The sequence below is a fragment of the Danio rerio genome, chromosome 21, assembly GCF_049306965.1.
Source record: "Danio rerio strain Tuebingen ecotype United States chromosome 21, GRCz12tu, whole genome shotgun sequence".
NCBI classification, from domain to species: Eukaryota; Metazoa; Chordata; class Actinopteri; order Cypriniformes; family Danionidae; genus Danio; species Danio rerio.
In genome coordinates this window covers 826486-850535 of record NC_133196.1, presented here as the reverse complement: position 1 = coordinate 850535, position 24050 = coordinate 826486, and the positions used below count along the sequence as shown (strand labels likewise).

General features: G+C 35.5%; 1 protein-coding gene across 3 annotated transcripts in view; it reads right to left on the bottom strand.

The window, feature by feature from the left end:
* The window catches only part of prag1 (PEAK1 related, kinase-activating pseudokinase 1), a 51347-nt gene that overhangs the window by 12468 nt on the left and 14829 nt on the right, over window positions 1-24050 (bottom strand). For all 3 annotated transcript variants that reach the window (XR_012397022.1, XM_073935600.1, XM_073935601.1), the window contains exons 2-4: window positions 18879-19211; window positions 12631-13853; window positions 2875-2987 (exon numbers count right to left, since the gene is read on the bottom strand). Coding sequence is in view for 2 of the 3 variants with exons in the window: in XM_073935600.1 (XP_073791701.1) it covers window positions 2875-2987; window positions 12631-13853; window positions 18879-19121 (1579 nt within the window). In the remaining variant the exon portion in view is untranslated. The remainder of the gene's footprint in view (window positions 1-2874; window positions 2988-12630; window positions 13854-18878; window positions 19212-24050) is intronic.

The following is a 24050-nucleotide window of genomic DNA, read 5'->3' as shown; positions in this document are numbered from 1 at the left end:
GTGTATTAGTGGTGTGTTTAGAGTGTGTTTGGAGTGTTTAGTGTGTGTTAGTGTGTATTAGTGGTGTGTTTAGAGTGTGTTTGGAGTGTTTAGTGTGTGTTAGTGTGTATTAGTGGTGTGTTTAGAGTGTGTTTGGAGTGTTTAGAGTGTGTTTGGAGTGTTTAGTGTGTGTTAGTGTGTATTAGTGGTGTGTTTAGAGTGTGTTTGGAGTGTTTAGTGTGTGTTTAGAGTGTTTAGTGTGTGTTAGTGTGTGTCAAGCAGGTCGCACACCAGAAGCGCCGCTCGGCGCCGCGACACGGCGCGTACATGACAGTTTAAAGTATCACACACCAGACGCGCACATTCGAATGATATTTAACATAAAACTAATCAGATGGCGCTCTGTGGCGCGGCTGAAAAATGAACTGCGTCCTGAGCCGTCGCCGGGCGCCGCCGACAGCCGCCGACTTGCGGCGCCGGTGTGTGTATCCTGATAGAAACCTATGTTTAGAATTCTAAAATACATGGCGCTGCGTGGCGCTGCGCGGCGCGCCGCCGAGCGGCGCTTCTGGTGTGCGACCTGCTTTAGTGTGTATTAGTGGTGTGTTTAGAGTGTGTTTGGAGTGTTCAGTGTGTGTTTAGAGTGTTTAGTGTGTGTTAGTGTGTATTAGTGGTGTGTTTAGAGTGTGTTTGGAGTGTTCAGTGTGTGTTTAGTGTGTTAGTGTGTATTAGTGGTGTGTTTAGAGTGTTTAGTGTGTGTTAGTATGTATTAGTGGTGTGTTTAGTGTGAGTTTATTTTGGTGAGCATGTGTTTAGTGTGTTTCTGTGTGTTTAGTGTGTGTTTCCTCTAGAGACACACTAATGAAGGTGTGCAAATAAAGTGTGTTTAGAGTGTTCAGTGTGTGTTTAGTGTGTTAGTGTGTATTAGTGGTGTGTTTAGAGTGTTTAGTGTGTGTTAGTGTGTATTAGTGGTGTGTTTAGTGTGAGTTTATTGTGGTGAGCATGTGTTTAGTATGTTTCTGTGTGTTTAGTGTGTGTTTCCTCTAGAGACACACTAATGAAGGTGTGCAAATAAAGTGTGTTTAGAGTGTTCAGTGTGTGTTTAGTGTGTGTTTTAGTGTGTGTTTCCTCTAGAGAGTCACTAATGAATGCCTGCAGATGAACATCAGGAATCGTCTCCAGAATAAACACAGACCCTGATTTTCTCCTTCATTATCTGTGCGCCGCAGTGCATCATGGGAACGCACCGAGGACTGATGACTGATAAACACACACTCGCGCTTCCCTTTTCATCACAGCGCATTATCAGTAAAGGAAGTTTCACACACTAATTTTAGACGCTAGTTCTGCACGAAACCATAGTGAACATCCGGTCTGCTGTCTATATAGGGAGCCCCCTTTACAGGCAGCATCCTGACTCAAATACACACTCATTTGAAAGCATGCACACGGTTAATTTAGCCATGCTCATGACGGAAAACAGCACACACTTAATTCAACACAACAGTTTATCTGCACGTTTCAGACGAGGAAATAAAGAAAAACGTACTGAACACTATTACTTTCCTTTTCATTTGATGCAAGACATTATAGGATACAAAAAAAGGGGGAAACTGCATTTTTTAGCCTATTTTATATTATTTTTAAAGTAACATCTTTATTATTTTGGTTTTTAAATATATTTGTTTAGAAATTAGACTAATGTAAAGAGTTTGTGTAATTTTACTAGCAGTAATACTCTCCCTAAAGTTACAATCATTTAAATAAATGAAAGAACTTGATAAAAATAATAGAAAAAATTTATTATTATTTACTTGTTTATTGCTTTGTTGTTTTTTTTACAATCAATTTTATGTCATTAATGACACATATAATAAGTTTATTTGAACAAAAAGCAGAAGCAATAAATAACAACAACAACAACAATAATAATGTAAGATAACTTAAAAATTATTATTTAACAAAAGTGAAAAAAAGCTAAATAAATGAAAATAAATACATATTTTACAAAAAATAATGTAAAACAATAATAAATAAAAATAATTATATATTTAATAATAATAATAATAATGAATAAATTAAAGCAAAATAATAAAAAATTTATAAAATTGTATAATAATAATTAATAATAATAGTAATAATGTAAAACAATAATAAAAAATATTAAACAAAAGCAAAGAAACAAACGAAAATACATACATAATTTACAAATTAAAATTAATTATAATAATAGTAATGTGAACAATAATAAATAAATAAAATAATAATAATAAATAAAACAAAAATAATTAAAAATAAATAAAATTGTATAATAACAATTAATAATAATAATAATAATAATAGAAATAACATTAATAATTAATAATAATAATTATAAATAAAAGCAAAATAATAAAACAAATAATACGATATAATAATAACAATTAATAATAATAATAATAAACAATAATAGAAATAATAATAATTAATAGAAATAATAATAATAATAATAATACATTAATAAAAGCAAAATAATAAAAATAACTAAAACTGAATAACAAAAAGTATTAATAATAATAGAAATATTAATAATAGAAATAATAATAATTAATACTAATAGTACTCTATAATACTACTACTAATAATAATAAAAACTAAGTAATAAAAAGCGAAATAATTAAAAATAACAAAAATTGTATAATAATAATAATAATAATATTAATAGAATAAATACATAAATATGATTAAATCTTTGTGTGATATTTCTGTTCAAAAATAAATAAATAAAACAAAAATAAAATAAAATCAAGAACAAAGGAATATGAAAAGGTGTGTGTGTGTGTGTGTGTGTGTGTGTGTGTGTATGTGTGTGTGTGTGTGTGTGTGTGTGTGTGTGCATGTGCACATTTTACTCACCGGCATCTGAAAGTGCCTGCAGACTGTCTGAAGAAGCGTTTGTGCAGCAGTTTAACCCTCGCAGAGACTGACTGAGATTCTCCACTGAGCCCTGCTGATCCATACTGCACACCCTACACACACACACACACACACACACACACACACACACACACACACACACACACACACACACACACACACACACACACACACACACACACACACACACGGTCAGAGAGTCACTTACAGTACATACACCCTACAAAGGTAACACACACACAGATGTACGCATAACATAAACAAACAGCCTCACTCATATACACACTCACTAGTGTACTAAAGTGAAGTGCACAAGTGAAGGAAGCAGGTTTGAGCCAATCAGAGCCCAGAGCAGCAACACACACACACACACACACTCCTGAATTAGTGTGAAGAACTACTATTAGTAGAACAGCAGAGCTTCCTGTGTGTGTGTGTGTGTGTGTGTGTGTGTGTGTGAGAGATAGACTATGTATGTGATAAAGAGAGACCATGTGTGTGTGTTAGACATAGAGAGCACGTGCATGTGTATTTTTATTGGTGTGTGAGTGTGATGGTGTGTGTGTATACTGTATGTGTATACAGTGAACGTCAAATGAAAACGTCCTGTACCTCAAAGGTATTTGATTTGAGTAATTGATGTCAGTGTTAACGTTATTGATTAATGCACTTGACAGATTTCATTCATTCATTTTGCTTCTGCTTTGTCCCTGATTTACCACAGCGGAATGAACCGCCACTTACTTGACAGATTTACATATTGTAATTGCAGGTGTTTTATGTTTGGTAAATTAATCTCTAATTAATCTTTAGTGATTTTCCATTAATTACAGAGTCTTGTCTCAGGTGGATTTCGAGGTTTTTGCAGTGAAAGCAGTAGTGGATTTAGCTGGTTTTGGACGCAAAAGAAAATCTCCCTCGTTAAAAACCACAGAATTGTCTGAAGTGACATGTATGAAAAAACAGATATTTGATTTACCAGCTAATAACCTTTTCCTCTTAAGGTCCAGGCTGTTTTTTACATGCATTTTTTCCTCTGTGCTCTTTGGGTTTATTGGACCCTAATTAAGTATGATATGATTAATTAAGTATGATATGATTAATTAAGTTTTGATATGATGTACTGTGAATTTACATAAACCCTTTCACCTGACTGTTTTTAATGCATATTTAACATAGATTTTTTTTAAATTGCTTTAACTATCAGAGTAAAAACAACATTTTTCCCCATTTTGGACAGTTAAAATAGTGTTTGGGACATTTCATTTGCTGCAGAACAGTTGCAGGAGGACACTGTATGTCTGTAACAAAATATAAAACATTCAAAGTGTTTTAAAATAGCCATCAAAGAGCTAAATATGTGCTGTCCACATATGTGGACACTAAGCTCTGTGAGGTTATCATTACATATGAAACTTCTGAACCTAATCAGAGGAGCCTGAAAGAGAATGCTCATTTACAAGAGAAGAGGACTGATGGATTTAGAGGGTTTGACATCTGAACTCTTCATATATATATATATATATATATATATATATATATATATATATATATATATATATATATATATATATTAGAGCTGTGAACCTACACTAGTCTCACGGTTCGGTTACGATTATCATGCCATCGATTCGGTTCAATTCGATATTTCGGTGCATCACGGTGCATTGACGGTGCTTTCCATACACAGTTTTATATTTTCTTCACAGCAGCAGCTCTTGTATTAAATGTATGAATATATTTATATTTATACACTATTTGTAATACAATTTTGTCATTTAATACAAACAGTCAGATATATAAACTGTAACTTTAAACAACACGAGCATTTAGCAAATAATATAAACAAATATAAATATCCAGCTCAATTTCTGATCCTTGTCTAGTTCTCTTACACCCCTTTGATTGGTCACACTTTCAATAAAAACGGTTGCGATTGGCTCTCGCGCGCTGCGGTCTTCACAGATGAGTGATACTGATAAGCGGCAGCGGCGATCACACAGCTGATGTATGATAGACACAGTGGAGAAAACTCTGCAGACACGCGCTCGTCTCTTTATCCAGCAGAAACGCTGTAAAACAGCCGAGAGGTGAAGAAAAGCCACGCCAGCAGGTCAAATGGGCCACTGTGTGTGTGTGTGTGTGTACGCGATCGCGATCGCCTCCCTCGCGACAGAGCGCATATGAGGTAAATGACGTCAGTAATAAAAGGTTGTGATTATTACTGAACCGATACTGAATTGTCCGCGTTTGCATCATGGTGCACCGAAGAAACGATTAATTTTGACACCCCTAATATATATATATATATAGATGTGTGTGTGTGTGTGTGTGTGTGTGTGTGTGTGTGCCCACAGTGATTCTGACTCTATGGGCTCTATTTTGACGATCCAGGTGCAAAGTCCAAAGCGCAGGGCGCAAACGCATTCAGGGCATGTCAGAGTCCACTTTTGCTAATATAAGGACTGATAAACCCGCTCTGCGCCATGGCGCATGATCTAAAAGGGTTGAGCTTATTCTCTTAATGAGTTATAGGTGTGTTTTGAGAATAAACCAGTCAGAGTCTCATCTCCCATTCCCTTTAAGTGTCAGTTGCGTCAAGCCATGGTGCATTTGCTATTTACATGGTGACTTTGTAAGTGTAAAAACTGAACATTTCACTAGCGAGTTAACAGATAAACAGAGCATCTGCAGCGCGAGAATGAGAGATGAGCCTCCTCATTCTTTACTTTCACTCTCGTGGATAGGGAAACGTGTTGTAAACACAAAAATCAATTAGCCTATAAATAATTAATTACGTTTGTTAAGCGCAAAGATTTGCTTCAAAACTATTTTAAAATTCAGTTCTAATTTCCAGCAAACGAATAAATGAACAATAATAATGAAGTGTGCTCAAAAACCTGAGTTATATCCTAAAACACATGCTGTGCCCCATATGGTCTAAAACCTGACAGGTGGGCAAATCTAAGCTTGTTTTTAATAAAACAAATATAAATGTGGATATAATAAATAATACTGCTAATAATAATAACATTATACAAAAGCAAATTGTTATTAATAAACTCAAAAAGCCCCCCGAGATAAGGAAGCCATGAAAGTTTGGTGTTTATATTTATGTAAGCTAGAAAATAATATGTTTTGTAATATTTTAATCCTTTATATTTATTTCCTATATATATATTATATCCTGTATATATCCTTAATATTTTAAATCTTTTTCATCTGTAAAGATATTTGTGTATTGCTCTATATCTTGTGTGTATTTAGCAGTGTGTAAGCGAGGCGCATAACTAATGTGCTCTGCGCTGGACTTTAGACCGGGTTTGTTTTGGTCTATTTAAAAATCTATTATAGTTTCTCAAAATAGCAACGCTCCAGCAATACACCTCAACACACCTCCTTATAGAGAAGAACGCCTGTGGGTGCACATATGAGCGCAAATGCATTTGCTATTTAAACAGCGTGGCGCACAACATCAAAACAACTCTTGCGCCAAGCTGAAACTAGCAAACAACTATTGCATCGCGCCTTGCGCCACATTGCGCCGGGTGTATGATAGGGCTCTATAACTCCAGCATGTTTTCTGCAGGATGAACACGAGCGTCTCTATTTGTGCAGCTCAGCAACATGATAAACATCCCTCTGAAAACAGCACAGCCAGAACCAAAAATCAACCAGAAACACCTTAGCAACACCATGACAAGCAGCCAGTGCACAACTACACCAGCATCACTGACTCAACACACAAATTAATGATCATTACCAGCTGTAATATTCATTACATTTTGGAAATACATTAATATAATTTTAATGCACTCAAAACCTGCCAGAACTACTCCAGCTGTGTGTCTACCTGACAATAACCACACACCTTAGAATGCTCATCAGCCAATCAGATTCAAGCATTCAACAACCCAATAATAAGTTACTATATAAAAACAAAAATCACTGGACTTTCACTCTCAGTATCTGCTGATCCACTCAAACTGACAGAAGCACACACTACAGGACCTGATTGAGACACACCTACCTGAGGCAGACAGTTTCATCTGAGCCTGAATCACACCTTCCTGTCTGAGTGTGTGTGTGTTTTTCCAGCTCTGCTTACAGCCCTGTGTGAAGATGAGAATCTAATGCAGTGTGTGTGTGTGTGTGTGTGCGTGTGTGTGTGTGTGTGTGTGTGTGTGTGTGTGTGTGTGTTCCTCAGGATCTGAAGACCATCTGCTGCATCAATGATTCATTCACATGCAGATCTTCACCCACTTACACTCAGAGCTAATATAGATATAAACACAGCGGCTATTCCTGACACACACTCGCTGATCTGAGCTGACAAACAGAGGATTCATTACATCATGATGAATAATGATCGGTGAACATCATCTGGATTACGTAATCAGGTTACAAACATCATGTACTTGTAATTGGTGTAAACTACTTTTAAAAATACTCGTAATCAGATTGCAAATGTCAAGCACTTATGTAATAAAATTAAACTACTTTTTAAAATACTCGTAATCGAATTACAGAAATCAAGAACTTGTAATTAGGGTAAACTATATATTGAAATACTTGTAATCAGATTACAAACATCAAGTACTTACAACTAAAGTAAACTACTTTTTAAAATACTCGTAATCGAATTACAGAAATCAAGAACTTGTAATCAGTGTAAACTACTTTTTTAAATACTCGAAATCAGATTAGAAATATCATGTACTTGTAATTACAGTAAAATACTTTTAAAAATACTCTTAATCGGATTGCAATCAGGCATTTGTAATTAAAATACTTTTTAAAGTACTTGTAATCTGTTTACAAAAATACTCCTAATCAGATTACAAGCATCAAGTATTTGCAACTAAAGTAAATGAGTTTTTAAAATACTCATAACCGAGTTATAAAAATCTCTGTAATCAGAGTAAACTGAGTACCTGTAATCAGAGTAAACTAGTTTTAAAAATACTCATATTCAAATTGCACATTTATAGTACTTGTAGTTAGAGTAAAATACTTGCTAAAATACTCTTAATTGGATTCCAAACAAATTATCATAATCATATAACCGAAATCAGTACTTGTAATTGAAGTAAACTACATAATAAACTACTTGTAATCAGATTACAAACATCAAGTACTTGCAACTTAGGTAAACTACTTTTTAATAAGTTAAGTTATAGAAATCAAGTACTTGTAGTCAGAGTAAACTAGTTTTAAAAATACTCATAATTGGATTACAAAAATTAAGTACTTGTAATTAGAGCAAATTACTTTTTAAAGTACTCGTATTCATGTTACAAACATCATGTCCTTGTAGTTACAGTAAAATACTTTTAAAAATACTAATTGAATAAAAATATTATTTGGATTACAAAAACATTCTCATAATCGGATAACCAAAATCAGTACTTGTAGAAAGAGTAAACTACATAATAAAATACTCAGAATCAGATTACAAGTAATTACTTACTTAAGTAATTACTAATTACAATGTAATTAGTGTAAAATACTTTTCAATACTTGTAGTCAGATTGGAAACATCAAGTACTTACGGATTTCAAGTACTTGCAACTTAAGTAAACTACTTTTTAAAATAATCATAACTGAGTTATAGAAATCCAGTACTTGTAGTCAGAGTAAACTAGTTTTAAAAATACTCTTAATTGGATTATAAAAACAATTCTCTCAATCGGATTACCAACATCAGTATTTGTAATTAAAGTAAACTACATAATAAAATATTTGTAATCAGATATGAAGTACTTGCAACATTTTAAAATACTCCTAATTGAATTACAAAAATCTGTTCTTGTAATTAGAGTAAACTACTTTTTAAAATACTCGTAATCAGATTACAAATATCAAGTACTTGTAATTATAAAGTACTTTAAGTATTTGTAATCAGTTTACAAAAATCATGTAGTTGTAGTTAGAGTAAACTACGTATTAAAATACTTGTAATTGAATTACGAATACCAAGTACTTGCAACTAAATTAAACTACTTTTTAAAGTAATTGGATTACTAATTTCAAGTACTTGTAATTAGTGTAAAATACTTTTTTAAATGCTTGTAGTCGAATTACTGAAATAAAGTACTTGTAGTAAGAGTAAAGTACTCTTTAAAGTATTTGTAAACGGTTCACAAAAATCAAGAACTTGTAAAAATATTAGATTACAGAAATCAAGAACTTGTAAAATTATTTGTAATATTATAATATTATAATAATGTTAGATTAGATTAGTAAAAGCAGGTTTTTGTAATTGGAGTGAAGTACGTATTAAAATACTTGTAATCAAATTACAAACATCAAGTACTTGTAACTAAAGTAAACTACTTTTTTATACTTGTAATCGGATTACTAATATCAAACAAACTTAAAGGCAAAGACATCATTTGACAGCTTGCGACATCATCTGGGACTACACTTAATACGTTTACATGGACAGCCATACTCTGATGTCAATATGATTAAGACGATACTCTGATTAAGAGTCACCATGTAAACAGCAACTTTTGAATATCTTAAAGGACTACAGGCATCTGCGTCATGAAATGCGGGGTTTAAAATTCCATTAAAACAACACTCCTCCACTAGTCCATACTCCATAGTCTCATTTAATACCTTTGTCATGTGGACACAGATGAAATGTTCCTGAATAAAAGTGAAAGTGCCAAACTGCAGTTAAAGTCATAAGATTAAAAACTAAAATTAAACTGCGGAGGAAACGTTGATAGCGCGGAGACGCAATGACGTTAATCAATCTATGTGCTATAACGTAAAACAAGATCATGAAGGTATCTCATATAAATACCTTAATCCCCTTACCGTCTTATTCAGATTAAGGCAAATCATTAGATTACTGACTCCATGTAAATGTAATTTCATAATGCAAATCTTGCATTTATGCTAACAAATAATCAAAAGAAATATATTAATGCAATTTAAATATATAAAATATGAATTGATGTTTACTTTAAACTTATTATAAATATATAATTATATTGTTCAATTATAATGATAAAAAAAAAAAACTGTCAGATAATTTTGTGGCTCAAAAGTATCGGTTTACTGTTTAGGCTCCGGTACAATTTTAAAAGTATCAATTTAGCGCCGTTATCGAAATAACCCCAAATGTGCCTGACCCTAAATATTACTACTGTTTCCATGGCAACGTTGGTAAAATGATCTCGACTCGTTCATTGTCAATAAAAGCTGTATTATTTAATTTTTTCAGTTAATTTTAAAAAGATCACTTGATGTTATTTAAAAAAAAAATATTAAAACATTATTAAATAAGTTATGGTTTCAGATTAGATTGTGTACCGAGTGCATCCATAATTTTCATTTTTAGGCACAGAAATGTAATTTTTGTTCATTGACAACCATTAACTTCCATAGTAAATTTAATTTAATTTTATTTTTTTTAAGCAGAAAGAGAGTTATAGGCCCAGAAAAAACAATCCAACATTCTTCTAAATATCTTCTTTTGTATTCAACAAAAAAAGAAAATCAAAGTAAGTGAGCAATTTTCCATTTTTTGGTGCACTGTTTGTTTATATAAGGCGTCTTCAGGTCAGTGTGTGTCGTAGCCCGCAGGTTCATATCTGCCGTTACTGGAACTGGAACCCGTCCGATATTTGTTATGGAAACTTCACTAGCTTCTGTTTTTGACTTTACTGGAGCCCTAAAATATTCTAGACGAGTCTCTGCATGCTCACACACACACACACACACACACACAAGGTCATCTGAGCATCACTATCAGCTTACTGTATCCAGCACAATGATCATAATAATACAGGCTAAACTGACAGAGAAGAAACCAAACACTACTGTAATAATTATATAAATGTAAAACAAATATTTTAATACGACATTGAATATTCTAAAACATATTAGACAGTGAATAAGTGATTATCTCTCAAGATTATCAAAAATGTTCATAAAAGTCACTTTTTAAAACTTCTTAAAAGTTATTTAAGAAGATTTAGTTCCCAAAATTCAGTTCAAAACCATGAATAAATAACAAAGACATAAATCACAAAGTACCAAAACTAGCTTATTTACTGCAAATTTACAGCTTTGTCAAAAAACAAACATCAATATTTCAGGCAGTAAACCAGCAGTGAATAAGTAATTATCTGTTATGACTTAAACTAGATCAAGCTCCCAAAATGCAATTCAAAACCATAAACACAAAAAAAAAAAAAACACAAAATACAAAAAACTGCAAATTTCTGGATGTTTTCCAGCTCCATCAAACACCAAACATCAATATTTCAGGCTCATAAACCAGCAGTAAATTATCTCTCACGATTTTAAACTCATTTAAAGTCACTTTTTCAATCTTTTCATGTTTAAAAGTTTAAGAAAGATCAAGTTCCCAAAACGCAATTCAAAATCATAAATAAACAAACAAAAACCACAACATAAATCACAAAAATACAGAAACTTGCTTATTTACTGCCAATTTACAGCTTTGCCAAAAACTGAACATCAATATTTCAGGAACGAATCTCTCACGACTCACTGCAATTCCAAACCATAAATAAACATGAATAAAAATATTAATCACAAAAAAAATCTCTTTTAAACAACAAATATCAATATTTTATGCAGTAGACAAGTCTCTCTCAGGACTTTAAGCTATTAAATATGTTCATAAAAGCCCTTTTTCAAAGTTTGCAAGGTTAAAAGTTGTTTAAGGAAGATCAAAATCCCAACTTGCAATTCAAAACTATAAATAATCCAAAAATAACAACACAAAATACCAAAAACTGCTAATTTCTGGATATTTTCCAGCTCCATCAAACACCAAACATCAATATTTCAGGCTCGTAAACCAGCAGTAAATTATCTCTTGCTATTTTTAATTAATAAATAACTTTAAAAAGTCACTTTTTCAACCTTTTCATGTTTAAAAGTTGTTTAAAGAAAGATTAAGATTCCATAATGCAATTCCAAACCATAAAATTAAAAACAAAAAGAACCGAAACTTGCTTATTTACTGCTGATTTACAGCTCTGTTTAAAACCAAACATCAATATTTCAGGTACGAATCTTTCACAACTTTAAACTATTAAATAAGTTCATACTGTAAGTCACCTTTTCAAACTTTTCAAGGTCAAAAGTTATTGAAAGAAAGATTAAGTTCCCAAAACGCAACTCAAAACCATAAACAACCATGAATAAAAATATGAATCACAAAAATACAAAAAAACTGCTAGGTATTTGTAGCTCTATCAAACACCAAATATCAAAATATAAGGCAGTAAACAAGTCTCTCTCACGACTTTAAACTATTAAATATGTTCATAAAAGCCTGTTTTCAAACTTTGCAAGGTTAAAAGTAGTCTAAGGAAGATCAAAATCCCAAAATGCAACTCAAAACTATAAACAAACAAACAAAAATAACAAAAACATGAATCACAAACGGCTCATTTGCATATATTTTCCAGCTCTATCAAAAACCAAAGATCAATATTTCAGGCAGTAAATAAGCAAGTATCTCTCACGACTTTTAACTATTGAAAATTCATAAAAGTCACTATTAAAATCTTTTTAAGGCTAAAAGTTTTAGAAAGAAAGATCCCATAATGCACTTCAAAATCATAAATAAACATGGATACAAATATTGATATGAATCAGAAAAATACAAAAACAAATCTGCTAATATTTTCCAGCTCTATCCAGCATCAATATTTCAGGCATTAATAAGTAAGATGGTCTCACCGGTGGTGTTTTTTGGGTGGCGGCGGCGGCGGCGCAGGATCTCCACTCTCCAGGGTTTCTCCTGGAGTATCTCTGGAGCTCTCGACCTCTTTATTCAGAGTGTGACTGGAGCTTTTGTTGGCGGTGCCAGGCGTCGCTCGCTCCTCCATCTGCCATTCTCCAGCATCCCGAACAGCAGGAGCATTGATGGAACATCCCTCCGACTCCTCGTCCACTTCATCAATGCATTTATCCAGACTGCGGACGCTCCTGCGCGAGTCCAAACCCACATCTTTAGGAGGAAGAACGGCGTGAAAACTCAACTGGAGTAAAGGAGCGGAGGATAAACTAGAAGCGCCGAGTCTTGGAGGACGGGAAGATGTTTTAGGAGGAACCGGAGGGCTGGATTGAGGTTTATGATTGTTTGAGGAATTAGGAATGATCATCTCTGGCCAAATGAAAGCAGGATTTGAGGCGTCTTTAGGACTCCATTGAGTGCTGACGGCAGAATCTGGGCTGCTCAAATAAAACGTGCGGTTGTTTTCTTGGGTACGAGCCGCCATGACGGTTATGATCGCCTTTTGATTGTCACTGATGTCTGCATTTCCATCAGGCTTCTTCCGCTTGGTGCTTTCTGCATATATTGGCTCCTCAATAGCGTTGGATTGGGAATCAAGATTATGTGGTGTAATCAATAAATCTGATTTGGAGTTTAAAGATGAATTCCCATTAGTTATAGTCCCGGATGTGGCTTTGCATTGGTGTTCCTCTAGATTCACTGGATTTAGAAGTCCTTCAGTGTTTGTTGATGTCACACTTTGGGAATCGCCATTGTTGTAAGTGCTGTTGGGAATCTGTGTGTGAGATTCAGCGTTCCCGTTTACATTGGAAACACACCTATTATCATCCTCATCCGGATTGGAAATCATGCAGTTTTTGGATAATCCTGTAGGAGAACCAATGCTGGATAGTCTCGTAGGGGAACCAATGTTTGATAATCCTGTAGGTGAACAAATGTTGGATGATGCAGTAGGAGAACCAATGCTGGATAATCCTGTAGGGGAACCAATGCTGGATAATCCTGTAGGGGAACCAATGCTTGATAATCCTGTAGGGGAACCAATGCTTGGAGGGAACCTTTTTCCATTTTGTATTATGGTTTCTCTGAGAGATTTATTGCATCCATTGCTGTCGATGTACAATTCCAGAGTTTTCTTCAGTCCCGCGGAGCTCTTCTGGCTGTCCTGAGGTGCAGGAGAAAGTGTTAGGGAGTTCTTGAGATGTGCATTTAATAATACAGTGCTAGTTTACACAAAAACGGGCTGTTTTTTAAGGGTGTAATGATACGCTTATTCATATTGAACTGTTCGGTAAGAGACTTTCGGTTCAAACCGAACGATTCAGACTATCTAAAAAGATAAAAGTGAATAAGTGTACAAAATATAACGCCCACCTCCAAACACGACTCCAGCCAGGCAAACGCTGCACTAGCTCGCAAAATGGCTATAACGTTAATGTAATCCTCCTATAACCAACAGCGGGTCTGGCGTTTGGGAGCACTTTGGTTTCGGTACATTTATAGCTGTGGATATAGGACAGGGCTTAAAATTGTGACTGTTTTGGTCGCATATGCTCCAGAAATTTTATCTCTGCAACGTCAAAATATAATTGGGAGGGCATAAAATTGCAGTTTTCACAGCAAAATGTTCACCACGTGCGCGAAATTAGGAGGCATTCACGCATTCAGCATCTTTGCACCTAAAAACACCAAGCACCGCGCTCGGGAACGGTTTAAAACAGTCGACATGTCAATTTACAGTAAACAAAGCCCGCAATGCTTTCCCCGCCTTCTAGCTCTTCCTATTGGCCCACTGCTCTAGAACAGAACGCGAATGGATTGGTTAATATCAGCTGTCAATCACTCAGTTCTGATGACAGGGAGCTACAGCCGTGAAAACGTACAGGCATGGATACGAGGGAATGAACACAACACTGCCAGATTTAGTTTTAGAAACCACCTAAAGTTACTAATAATGGCAGATCTGATCAGTGATCATGTGCTGAATGTCAATCCAGGATTTACACTTTTCCAAGAGTGGATAAAAGACTTCCAGTGCTTAAAGTCTGCTATGAAATTGACTAAAGTCATTCACTGTAAAGCTGGTGGGACGGAGTTTTTAGGTAACAGTGTTTGCCACTGAATTTACACATTAATCAAGAGATGTGCTGACAGTATTTCAAGAGTTCACACTTAGATAATGCTTGACTATTAAAGCTAGTTTGACATGCTGTCCTGGGAGAGAACCCTGAGCTCGGTAATAGATGAGCCTAAGGCTCCCGCCTGGTTAATAAGCATTAGGATGGATATGAGATCAGGTAGTTCTCGATAGCTTCCCAAAATACATCACTAGCTGCGCTAGTTTGTAGTAAGCGCTTGTGACTTTAACTTTTGCTGCATAGTTTTTGAGTGTGTGAGGAAACCGGAGTACACGGGGAAAACCCACGCGAACACGGGGAGAACAGGCAAACTCCGCACAGAGAGTATCGGTTAGCTCAGCTTGTGTTGAACCAATGACCTCCTTGCTGTGGGGCAACAGTGCTAGCCACCGAGCCACCGTGTCGCCCGAACAGTATAGGAGGGAGAAGGGATGGATGGGGGGGTTTCCAAAACGAAGATGAGGAACGGAGTTTAGGCTGGATATTTATATTGAATTTAGAGTGATCCGATTGGCTAGTTAGTGATTAGTGATAGGGATCAGCTGTAGTCAATCCTATCACGTGCTCCTCTCGAAATTAGTTTGAGAAACTTCACTTATTGCTTCATTTAATTGATGCTGTTAGTCATGCGATTGACACAGCGTTCACCATCGCTAAAGAGCAGACATTCACTGAGATGAAACTACTGTTAACTAATAATCGGGCCGGTAAATTAAAATCAGAGAAATCCTCTGTTTTCCTTTTGTTTTTTTGCTGTATCGTAAACATACTGAACCGTGACACCACTGTGTCGTATCGAACTGAAGTGTGATTTTTGTGAACCGTCACACCCCTACTGTTTTTACACATTAACTTTGAATAAATCTAATTATTATTACCGCTAATTTAAAGAAGACATATCATGCCTCTTTTTTACAAGATGTAAAATATAGGACTTAAGAAGGAAATCAGAATCGCGGGTACATTTTAGATGCTTTCAATTCATTTGATGTACAACAAACATATAATTAACAGTAAACTGGATTTATTATTATTATTAGTGTAAATTACGCAAAATTCTTAAATGTGATGGGAAACATTTGATTCAGTTACTACTTACTATTTAATTCATTGTTCAACTTTTTAAACCATAACAGAGTTGACGATAGCGTTCACATAGATAGAGTTCACATTAATGAAGTTCATATTAACGAAGTTCACAATAACGAAATCGCAATTGGAATTTTGTAATGGTAATTAGAGTAAATTGTAGTTTATACTACAGAGGTTATAAACCAGACTTCGAAAAGTATACTGTATGTATTTATATGTATATTGACGATAGCAGAGTTCACAATAACGGAGTTGACTCTAATTTTGCAATTATAGTAAATTACTATATGGCCCCCAAGAACACATATCATGCCTCTTTTTTACAAGATGTGAAATATAGGATTGTCACAATGCTGGAATTCGATACTAAATCGGTGCTGAGATTTTAAAAACGCTATAAACTGACCCAGCCGAGACTCGAACCAAAGACTTTCTATAATTCTAATAATTTCTTATCATCAGCCAAAATTCATAACCACGCCACTCCAACATGGTCAATAAATAATGGCAGAACTTTAATCTTTAAGACATGCTACTAGCATTTCATTAAAGGAAAAAAAAGTGTTACTAATTCTCCTAACATAGTGTTTCTCAACCACCAGCTCTCATTTTCAGATCGTCAGCAGACACTGAATGAGCTGTAATGGCAGTAACAGACAAAGGAGACCTCCAAAACATGCACTGATGGTGGTCCTCCGGGAACGTGGTTGATATGGCAAAAACAATTGATTAGTTCCTGATTTCCAGTTTAGAGAAGATGCAACACAACTGATTTTGACTCCAAATGTAAACAAGTAATATACAAGCAAACATAATAAACCAGAGAACAGCTGACAGCTATAAATCCAGCTCATTAATGACACAATAACCACTCTAATTACAACCAACATCTCACTTCCCTGCGCAGACGTCTTCTTTATGTGTGTCAGTGTGTGCGGGTGTGTTTGCAGAAGTGATTCAGTGATCCAATTATCTTTGTTTAAACAGCCGGAATGTGTGTGTGTGTGTGTGTATCTTTGGCTTCCTGTAAAGTGAGCACACACACTCTGTTATCATGTGTTTACAAAGACATTCCAGTTTACACCCATATAGAGGAGAATGTTGAACACGCTCTACCTCCCAACCCACCTTGCTCCTCACCATGCCCAGAAATCAAACGGATTCTTTTGGCCCATCATCGAGTCTATCACATAAATGTGCTCACAAATTATTCAAAATCGAAACAAAATGCAAGCAGGCATCTTTAGTTCCACCCACGCCTGCCTCTTTGCCCATTTCAGTTACCCCGGAGTGATGTGTGGTTGGCGTAATGATGCACGGACACGATGGTGACAGTTGGCTCCGCCCACTTGTCTATACTTGTTTAGTCTATAGTGCAAACGCATGAACAGAGGTGATTTACTATAGTGCCAGAACACGCCCCCCGCCCAAAACAAAACAAACTTCAATTGGCCAGATTTTATTCTAAATTACCAAAATTCAGTCACATCTATCTATCTATCTATCTATCTATCTATCTATCTATCTATCTATCTATCTATCTATCTATCTATCTATCTATCTATCTATTCATCCATCCATCCATCCATCCATCCATCCATCCATCCATCCATCTATCTATTCATCCATCCATGCTTCTATGCGTCTATTCATCCATCCATCCATCCATCCTTCCATGCTTCTATTCATCCATCCATCCATCCATCCGTCTATTCATCCATCCACCCTTCCATGCGTCTATTCATCCATCCATCCATCTGTCTGTCTATCGATCGATTCATCCATTCATCCATTTAACCATCCATCCATACGTCTATCCATCGGTCGGTCTATCGATCCATCCATCCATCTATCTATGCATTAATCCATTCATCCATCCATCCATCCATCCATCCATCCATCCATCCATCCATCCATCCATCCATCTATCTATCTATCCCTCTATTCATCCATCCATCCTTCTATGCGTCTATTCATCCATCCATCCATCCATCCATCCGTCTATTCATCCATGCGTCTATTCATCCATTCATCCATCTGTCTGTCTATCGATCGATTCATCCATTCATCCATTTAACCATCCATCCATACGTCTATCCATCGGTCTGTCTATCGATCCATCCATCCATCTATCTATGCATTAATCCATTCATCCATCCATCCATCCATCCATCCATCCATCCATCCATCCATCCATCCATCCATCCATCCATCCATCCATCTATTTATCCCTCTATTCATCCATCCATCCTTCTATGTGTCTATTCATCCATCCATCCATCCATCCGTCTATTCATCCGTCCATCCTTCCATGCGTCTATTCATCCATTCATCCATCCATCCATCAATTCATCCATCCATCCATGCGTTAATCCATCCATCCATCCATCCATACGTCTATCCATCGGTCTGTCTATCAATCCATCCATCCATCTATCTATGCATTAATCCATTCATCCATCCATCTATCCATGCATTAATCCATCCATCCATCCATATGTTAATCCATCCATCCATTCATTCATCCATGCGTTAATCCATCCATCCATCCATCCATGCATTAATCCATTCATCCATACATTCATCTATCCATCTATCTATCGATCCATCCATCCATCCATCCATCCGTCTATCTATCTATCTATCTATCTATCTATCTATCTATCTATCTATCTATCTATCTATCTATCTATCTATCTATCTATCTATCTATCTATCTATCTATCTATCTATCTATCGATCCATACATCCATCCATCCATCCATCCATCCATCTATCTATCTATCTATCTATCCGTCCATGTGTCCATCCATCCATGCATCCATCCATCCATCTATCTATCTGTATGTCTGTCTATCTATCTATTCATCTATCCATCCGTTCGTCCGTCCGTCTGTCTATCTATCCATCCATCTATCCGTTTTTAAACCTGATCGTGTAGCCCTAGTGTATATAAACACCTGTTGAGTGTTGATGTTGTGGTCAGTGTGGAGCTCCGCTGGGCTGTCAGTGTTCATCATGGTGGGTCTGACAGCGATGGTGGGTTTGCTGTATGGAGATGGAGAGCTCAAGCCCTCCTCATCCTCTCCGCTCAGACCGATGCCCGCTGTGCCCGTCTGCCGGTGGGCACTGCGCGGGTGGAAGCAGTTCTTACAGGAGCCTGGTTTCCACACGTGCTCTGCAAACTCTCCACACGCAGACATCTTCAAGCGGAGCGTCTGCCACTGATCAGACTCTACAGCCGGACACCAGCAGCCCACAGGAGATCCAGCTCTATCATACTGAGGAGAAACCTGCACCAAACACAAGACGGAAGTCAGAATCGCGGGTACATTTTAGATGCTTTCAATTCATTTGATGTACAACAAACATATAATTAACAGTAAACTGGATTTATTATTATTATTAGTGTAAATTACGCAAAATTCTTAAATGTGATGGGAAACATTTGATTCAGTTACTACTTACTATTTAATTCATTGTTCAACTTTTTAAACCATAACAGAGTTGACGATAGCGTTCACATAGATAGAGTTCACATTCATATTAACGAAGTTCACAATAACGAAATCGCTATTGGAATTTTGTAATGGTAATTAGAGTAAATTGTAGTTTATATTACAGCGGTTATAAACCAGACTTTGAAAAGTATACTGTATGTATTTATATGTATATTGACGATAGCAGAGTTCACAATAACGGAGTTGACTCTAATTTTGTAATTATAGTAAATTACTTTATTCTACAGTGTTTATGAACCAGACTATAAACTATAGTACTTTAGTTTTTACTACAGTAAACTGGGCTATTGTAATATAATAAAGCCAATTGTTGTAGAAAACTACAGTATTGGGTTATTTGTTTATATTACCAAAGTTAGTGTTACCATAGCAATTTCACAATCACCACAACAAATTAATTACTATGGTTGTTGTGTTACCATAGCAACTGTAGAATCACAACAACAAATTAATTACTGCGCTTGTTGTGTTACCATAGCGACTGTAGAATCACCACGACAGATTAATTACTACGGTTGTTGCGTTACCATAGCAACTGTAGAATCCCCACCACAGATCAATAACTATAGTTGTTGTTACCATGGCAACTGTACAATCACCAGAACAAATTAATTACTGCGCTTGTTGTGTCACCATAGCAACTGTAGAATCACCACAACAGATCATTTACTATAGTTCCTGTGGTACCATAGCAACTGTAGAATCACCACAACATCAGTTACTACGGTTGTTGTGTTACCATAGCAACTGTAGAATCACCACAACATCAGTTACTACGGTTGTTGTGTTGCCATAGCAACTGTAGAATCACCACAACAGATTGATTACTATGGTTGCAGTGTTACCATAGCAACTGTCGAACTATCAAACACATATTTTAATTGATAATTATTTTCTAGAATTTTTATTTAAATCAACTGATTTCTGACAGATTATTTAGTTTTTATTAAATATGTAATTTTAAAGGGGAAAAAAGTTTGATGAGCAGAATTATAAACTTGCTGCCACATAATAAAGTCTTTAAAAACAGGAACAGAAAGCTTTGTCCATTTTGTGCCTGTTTCCGTCGGGGAAGTAAATGCTCTTGTGTAAGATTGTGGCCTCAATAATCAGATGAAAGTACTTCACGCTTACTAGTGAAAAACAAAAGGTGTAAATCTGCTCCTGCTCTCTCTCCTGCTACTGAAAGCTGCTCTGGAAAAACTGATTCACACGCCACATCAAACACTACCTACAATAAAGAAACAATCAAACCAACTCTCAACAAGTATGAGCACCACTGACCCTTATGCTCACTTATAATTCCTTCATATTTTTCCTGTTTAAAGAGTGAGGATTTATTAAACATGTTTCTAAACACAACAGTTTCAATAACTCATTTCTAACAGGGTCAGCCAGAATCTGTGGACGTGTTTGCTATTTCTGTGCAGAATTTTAGAAGTATCGCAACAAAAAACTTAATATATGAATTAAAAAAGAATACATTTGTAACTTGTATTTAATGTTTACAATGCAAATCCAATTAGATCCACTGATTTGATAAACAAAGCAAGTCTCTCATGTATTATCTCTACTAAAAGACAGAACATATGACTGCACAAACTGCATTATAAACAGAAAAAAGAGCATTTTAATATTACTATTACATCGCAATAATAGTAGTGAAATGCATTTAAAACACACACACACACACACACACACACACACACACACACACACACACACACACACACACACACACACACACACACAAACACATTTAGATAACTAAATATATAGACATCTGTGGATTTCTGAGACAATCCAACACTAATATTGCTTAAGGGGCTAATAATATTGACCTTAAAATGGTTTTAAAACAATTAAAAACTGCTTTTATTCTAGCCCAAATTAAACAAATAAGACTTTCTCCAGAAGAACAAACAATAGAGAAAATACTGTGAACATTTCCTGAATCTGTTTAATGTCAAATATTGCACAGGAGGGCTAAAAATTTTGCCTTCAACTGTATCTGGACGAAATGCTGGAAAACATATACAGTGATTTTTAATATCTGTTATCGAGGTTCTGTTTTTTCTGATTCACACGTGTGTTCAGTTTATGATAATTATTAGTATAAAATTTTATTATTTAAGAGCAAAAACAAGATTATTGGCAGATTATTTTGCTGGTTTAAAGGAAAAACTCACTTTATTTTGACTCATTATTTCTGAAAACAATACAATCTGTTTTGTTTGTCTAGAAAACGCTAATTGGATGTTTGGACTAGAAACAACACAAAGCATGTATTAGCAGTGCATGATTTCCACACTGAGAGCTTTACTGAACTTTACAGTGTATAAACTAAATGAACTCTTTCCATTCATTTTCTTAAAATACTGAAGTCAATGTCTGTTTTTGTCCAGCATTTTTCAATATATCTTCCTTTGTGTTCAACAGAAGCGACTGATCTCGGATCTGTGAACTGCAGACAGTGTTGTGGTGTGAAACGAGTCTCCGCTCCACATTCCTCACATGCCGAGGCGTCAGAAGACGTCCTTCCAGAACGTGAGAACGGCTCTAAAACCCAAGCGCCGACGGCACAGAAGAGCCTCTAATTTAGGCGGCTTGGGAAAGTGGCGTTAAGATGGACGAGGTCAACACTCTGCTGACCTCCAATCAGTTACTGCTGATCTTCAGTCAGTCTGCGGGGTTACTTGAGCTTTTAAAGGTTCAATTCACGCAAAAATAATAATAATAATAATAATTCTGCAACATTTACTTTTAAACGTATGAGGGTTTCTTTCATCTGTTGAACACAAAAAACTAGATGTTCCAGAAAAAAACAGCCATTAGCCATGCTTTTACCCACATGACTTAATATTTATAGTTAATACTGTGGTTTTGGACCATTCTATGTATTATAAGTGTATTATACTGCATATGCTATATTATTAAAACACTTTTACTGCATATTGCAGTTAGTAAACATTAGGTTTACTACAGTAAATTACGGTGTATTGTAGTATAATATATCCCATAGCTGTAGAAAACTACATTATTGGGACTTTTGCTCATATTAGTTTGTTTGTGTTACCATGGCAACTGAAAAATGACCACAACAAATCAATTACTATATTTGTTGCATTACCATAGCAACTGTAGAATCACCACAACAGATCAATTACTGTAGTTGTGCTACCATAGCAACTAAAATGACCACAATAAATCAATTACTTTTTGTTGTGTTATTTTAGCCACTGTAGAATCACCACAACGGATTAATTACTGTAGTTGTTGTGTTACCATAGTAACTGTAGAATAACAACAAATAAATTACTGTAGTTGTTGTTGTGTTACCATAGCAACTGTAGAATCACCACAACAGATTAATTACTATGTCTGTTGTGTTACCATAGCAACTGTAGAATCACCACAACGGATTAATTACTGTAGTTGTGTTACCATAGTAACTGTAGAATAACAACAAATAAATTACTGTAGTTGTTGTTGTGTTACCATAGTAACTGTAGAATAACAACAAATAAATTACTGTAGTTGTGTTACCATAGCAACTGTAGAATCAACACAACAGATCAATTACTGTAGATGTTTTGTTACCATAGGAACTGTAGAATCCCCAAAACAGATCAATTACTGTAGTTGTTGTGTTACCATAGCAACTGTAGAATCACCACAACAGCTTTATTAAAGTACTAACCTATTGTAAAAGTTAAAACACTGTATTTACTATGAAGTACTACAGTCTTTAAGTACTATGGGTCTAAATACTACAGTATTTTGTTTTCATGTTGGCATCCAAAGATGCAAATGAACCTTATGTGCAAACTGGCATATGCCATAAAACATTAGTGAATAAATTAGCATTTCCATCTAATTAGAAACAAAAGAAAACAAAACCCTGACGTTCTGCTAAACCCGCACAAGTAATGATCAGAGATCTGGAGATTTGCGCTGGAGGATTCTGCACTGTGCTGTTTGTTCTCTAATAAATGAGTTGCGCCTCAGAAGACCAAGATGTGAACGCGGTGAACGCTGTGACTTTAGGAGGCGTGAGACGCTGTTTGGGAGCCCTTTCCATTAAGCTTTTTTTATGCGGTAACCCAAAAGATGCATAACATCAGGCTAATCTGAACATAGCAGATACTTCAGTATATCTTCCTTTGTGTTCAACAGAAGAAAGAAACTCATAGACGTTTACAAGCACTCGAGTGTGACCAAATGATGAGGAAATGTGTGTTTTGGGGTGAACGGTCTCTTTAAAGGGTCACGAAACACCAGAACACATGTGTTGAGCTGTTGACAGTCGTATGTCCCACACTGCTATAAACACTATTAGGACACCTATATCTCACTAAAAAGTGTAAATTGGTTGTTTTTGCGTTATTTCAAGCAAATTCGTACTTCCGGTTTGAAACGAATTTTTGAAGCTGCGTCACGGTCATGACATAATAGCGTGTATTCCAGCGTGCAGACTGGACAGAGTGTGTCTTATTACGTCTTACAGTGTGCTGCATTAATGCATGAGTAAGGCTTGGTTCAAACCAATCAGCGCGCTCTATTGTGCAACTTCATTAATATTCATTACTGTCACAGTGTTTAGACGACAGA